Source organism: Lolium perenne, chromosome 6, assembly GCF_019359855.2.
Source record: "Lolium perenne isolate Kyuss_39 chromosome 6, Kyuss_2.0, whole genome shotgun sequence".
NCBI classification, from domain to species: Eukaryota; Viridiplantae; Streptophyta; class Magnoliopsida; order Poales; family Poaceae; genus Lolium; species Lolium perenne.
In genome coordinates, this window is record NC_067249.2 from 205,612,763 (window position 1) to 205,616,972 (window position 4,210).

Sequence of the window (4,210 nt, forward strand, 5' to 3'; positions counted from 1 at the left end):
TGAAGAAATGAAGTGCAAGTTCAAGATGAGCCAACTCGAAGAGATCATATGCTTGAAGCTTGCCATGAAGAAATGAAGTGCAAGTTCAAGATGAGCCAACTCGAAGAGATCATATGCTTGAAGCTTGCCATGAAGAAATGAAGTGCAAGTTCAGGATGAGCCATATCGAAGAGATCCTTTGCTTGACTCTTGCCATCCATATGGTGATCATGGATATGTGAAGATGCGCCAAAGAAGAAGCTCTCCCATGGTGGATTATGGGGGAGCAATCCACAAGACTTCGTCAAGCAAGCACAATCAAAAAAGGTGTTCCATCTTGTTGAGGTCAAGATCGTCATCATCGAGCTCAAGTGGAATGCGCAAGTGTAAGGTTTGCTCTTGATAGGGTTTCTTTCTCACCGGTCTCATAGTGTAGTTGGAGACCGGTTTATAGTTTAGTTGCCGTACTATCAAGAGGGCTCTCGAGTGAGTAACTCGATCGTATCCTTCGGAGAGCTCAAACCTTTGCATCCTTTCATCATCTTTCTTGGTTGTTATTTGAATCTTATCCATGTGATGTTTTAAAGCTTGTGCTTATTCTCATGACAAGCTCTAGTTCATCAAGAATGGTTTTTGCACGGGCAACTTGTTGCATTTTCAAGGTTGGAGGTTTTCACCGGTATGTCTTTTTAAATAGGTCAAACCTTTCATCATTTTTTTCTATCCTACATTGTTGGATTATGATGGTTCCCTGAATGATCTTGTATATCTTGTTCCTAACTTTAAAACAAGCCCAAGATCATCAAAATCGGAGTCCGGATGCTAAAGTTATGCCCGTTTCAGTTTGATGTTTCTGCCAGTTTTTGGGGGGCGGATATTCCGGCCCAAGTTTGGGGCGGATAATCCGGCCCCCCCAAAAAGTCCTGATTTTGGGAAAATCCGGCCAAATATCCGGCCCCATCCAGGGATATTTTTTCTCGCAACTGGAATTCTCTCTGGCAGCTAAACCTTGCAGTGTTTTCTTCTGACGAGAATGCTTGTAAGCAGTTTTACCGTACTAGAGCTGTACATGTTACAGAACAACGAATGCAGAGGACAAGAGGGTTGTAATGTCATTGACATTGAACTGGATACCGGAATGATTTTACGGCGACGTACGAAATCTTTGCTCAGCCGTCGACACTGCCGGGAAGAAGCTTGCGAGTCGTCCGGGATGGAGAGGACGTTGACGAGGCCGTCACGAACCGATCGGGGGCCGCCGGAATCACCCGCGACGGCCTCACGACTTCGACGACGGAGAGGTTGTAGGAGTCGGTGCCGAGGCGGCTCTGCGCCCACCCTTTCCGGCCGGAGAAGCCGCCGGCCATGACCCAGCAGTTCTTGAACCCTACGCTGTTCAGCGTCTTAGCCACAATCTTCGAGTTGTCACAGTACCTGCATTTTGCAAGTCAGACATATTAAGAGGTGAGGCAGGTCACTGTAAATGTTCAGAAGCAAATGCAGAGCATGGTGTGTGGGTGCACTGACGAGTCCATGACGACGATGTTTGAGCCCTTGCCAATCCTCTTGAGGTAGGAGATCTTGAGGGCGGCAATCTCCGCCTCGGCTCGCTTGGCGTTGCGCACCATGCCCTTTATCTTGTTCGGAAGCTCTTCCAACCTAAGAGGGAGAGACTGGTGTCAATGGAGGAAACAGAGGCTGCTTCCATGTGAGGTTATGAGTGAGAAAAGAGAAGGATGCGTCATACGGCAGGGAGATGAGCTTGTTCTTGGCGTTGGAGGGGAGCTGGGGCACGCCGTCTTTGCCCTTGTCCTTCTCGCTCCGCACGTCGATGAGAACGTAATCTTGGGACGTGACCATATCCAGAGCTTGCGCTGGGCTCAGGTCGCCTTTGTAGCCGCGTAGGCCGAACGAGAGCAGTGACCATGCTGGCGGCAGGAGCAGGTACGCGAGGAAGGCGGCTCCGGCGGCCACCACGTAGTCCGCGGAACCCAGAGACCCGATGGTCTCCACGGTCCCGGAGGCGATCGGCTTCGCGGCGCCGATGGCCGGCTGCGCCGCATCTGACAAGGTCTACTGAACAGAGCAGGGTCATCTAATCAACAACGAATTGAGCAGCCGCTGATTCAATCAAGGGGGGTCTGAGAGGCTGCGAGTGTACCTTGAAAGCGGACAGGAGGGGAGCGGGGTCGACGCCGGCGCCCTGGAGCGCCTCGGTAGCCTGCTTGGTGGCGTCGGAGACCACCGGCGAGGCGAGCTTCACGGCTTGCTCGCCGGCGCTCTGCAGCACCGGCAGCGCCGGTTTCACGGCCTCACCCAGCGCCCGGAGCACAGCCACAGACTGACCGGCCACCTTGCCGCCTATGCCGATCGCCGTGTCCACCGTGTCCACCACCTGCGCAACAACCAAACAATCGAGCACTACTCAGCCGCACTGCCAGGGGATAAGAGCAAATCCTGAGGTCGAAGAAGAACCGGCGACGGATTGGCTGTGCTGTTGGCGTACCGTGGTGAGCGACCCGGCGACGTCCTCCTTGGAGAACGCGGCGGCGTGCGCGGCCGGCGTCACGGCCAGCAATACGGTGGATGCAACGGTGGCCGCGGCCAGCGGCGCAGCGTTCGCTGGCGGGCGGCGCGGTGTGGTCCTGGTGGCCGCCGGAGAAGGAGGAGTCGGCGGCGCCAGGGTGGCCGACACCGACGTGGGGACCATGGCGGCTCCGGCTGAGTGTTACAGTAGTCTACCCACCCGCGCTGCTCTTTCGGCCACACAAGCGCGCGCAGCCACAGGTACGGTGGTGATGGGTCTATGGCGCGGCGAGTTCTGGTACTACCGAGAGAATCTGTACTACCGTCTTGGATGGATTCTGAGCCGCCGGATCGAAATGGATGTCCTGGATTCATCGATACTCGACGCATAATCCATCGGAGGAGGTCCGGTAGTACAGATTCTACAAAGTTGTACCAAACCTTTTCAATGCTGTCTATGGCTGCTAATTTTTTGGATGTGTCTTTGTGTGGCAAGGAGACGATCATCTATCGGCCACAAGGGCGGAGCTGGGCCTACCCTGGGCAACCAGGACCATGCCGACTCAACTCCATTTGGGGGTGCCCTGCTCCGTCGGTGGCCCCTCCAGTCCGGAGCCCGGACCAAATCTCATCGGTGCGCATTAGATAGGCGTCGGTAGAGCATCCTCTATTTAAAGATGTTGCTCCCACATCGGCACCCCTTATAAGGCGGTCTCAATTGAAATTCAAATGTAAATAACATTTGAAAAATGAAATTCGTACGAATATTGACTAGTTTTATATAAAAGTTACTCGAATTTAAACTAAAACTAAAAAAAACTAGTAGCGGCGTGCGTCGAAGGCGCTGAAGTCGAGGTTGTTGGCGTCGTCGCCATCATCGTCGCTGGACGAGCCGAAGGACCAGTCGTCGTCCTCCTCCTCCTTTGGCACCGACGGCTCGGAAGGTCCGGCGAGGTCGACGAAGTTGGTACCGTGGTCCCTGGCGGACCACACCACCGCCTGTCGCGGGTCCAGCGTCATCTGCCGGTAGTCCTCCTCGATGGAGAGGCCGACGATGAAGTGTTGCCCGGGGAATTCCTCTGGGTCGTCGCCGCCATGGAGGGCCGCCTCCGCTCGCACACATGAAAAATTTCATGCCGAACTGGTCGGAGAAATCCTCCACCTGCTTAACCTTAGCAAGACGGCCGCACCAACACCGCTCTGCAGTCACACCGCGGGGAAACTTGCAGCCTTCGCCTTCACCGGTCTAAACTCCTGGTCAGAGCACGGCACACTCATGATGGCTAAGGGTGAGCAAACAGAAAAAAGAGAGAGAGATCGAAGCACTTGTGCAGCCAACAGTAGCGATGCCTGCTTTTATAGGCAAAAATTTGACAGCGTGGTGGGAAAATATAGCGGGAGATAGTGGCGGGATAAAATTGATGGGAGATGATGGCGGGGAGGAATGGCGGGAAGGAGTGGCGGGAAGGGTGGCGGCAAGGACGGGCGAAAAACACGGCGGTGTGAACGCAAAAAGGCGGGAAAAAATCCTGGAGTTAACAACTCGGGTTCAACAGCCCCGATTTATTAAAATCGGGTTCCTCAACCCCGAATATCCATTTCTCGTTTTTAAATTTTTTCCACGCCACAGGAGAATCTTATAATCGGGTTTCTCAAACCCGAATTTGCAATTTCGGGCACCCCTACCCCGATTCTTGAAACTCGG

The 4,210-nt window shown here is 53.9% G+C and overlaps 1 protein-coding gene across 1 annotated transcript; it reads right to left on the reverse strand.

Moving 5' to 3' along the window:
• Positions 1-1,068: 1,068 nt before the first annotated feature.
• On the reverse strand, positions 1,069-2,788 carry LOC127306286 (calcium sensing receptor, chloroplastic). The gene is made up of 5 exons (XM_051336905.2): positions 2,486-2,788; positions 2,141-2,374; positions 1,727-2,052; positions 1,507-1,638; positions 1,069-1,413 (listed from the first exon to the last, which is right to left on the reverse strand). Exons 1-5 carry the CDS (start codon positions 2,687-2,689, stop codon positions 1,149-1,151), a joined length of 1,161 nt encoding a protein of 386 aa, XP_051192865.1. The 5' UTR covers positions 2,690-2,788; the 3' UTR covers positions 1,069-1,148.
• Positions 2,789-4,210: the final 1,422 nt, after the last annotated feature.

What these genes read in the sequence shown, in the direction of transcription:
- LOC127306286 (XM_051336905.2), bottom strand. Translation starts at nt 2,689, where the DNA reads ATGGTCCCCACGTCGGTGTCGGCCACCCTGGCGCCGCCGACTCCTCCT. An exon ending in TCGCCGGGTCGCTCACCACG is followed by an intron (nt 2,375 to 2,485) that starts GTACGCCAACAG and finishes GTTGTTGCGCAG; the next exon opens with GTGGTGGACACGGTGGACAC. An exon ending in AACATCGTCGTCATGGACTC is followed by an intron (nt 1,414 to 1,506) that starts GTCAGTGCACCC and finishes TGCAAAATGCAG; the next exon opens with GTACTGTGACAACTCGAAGA.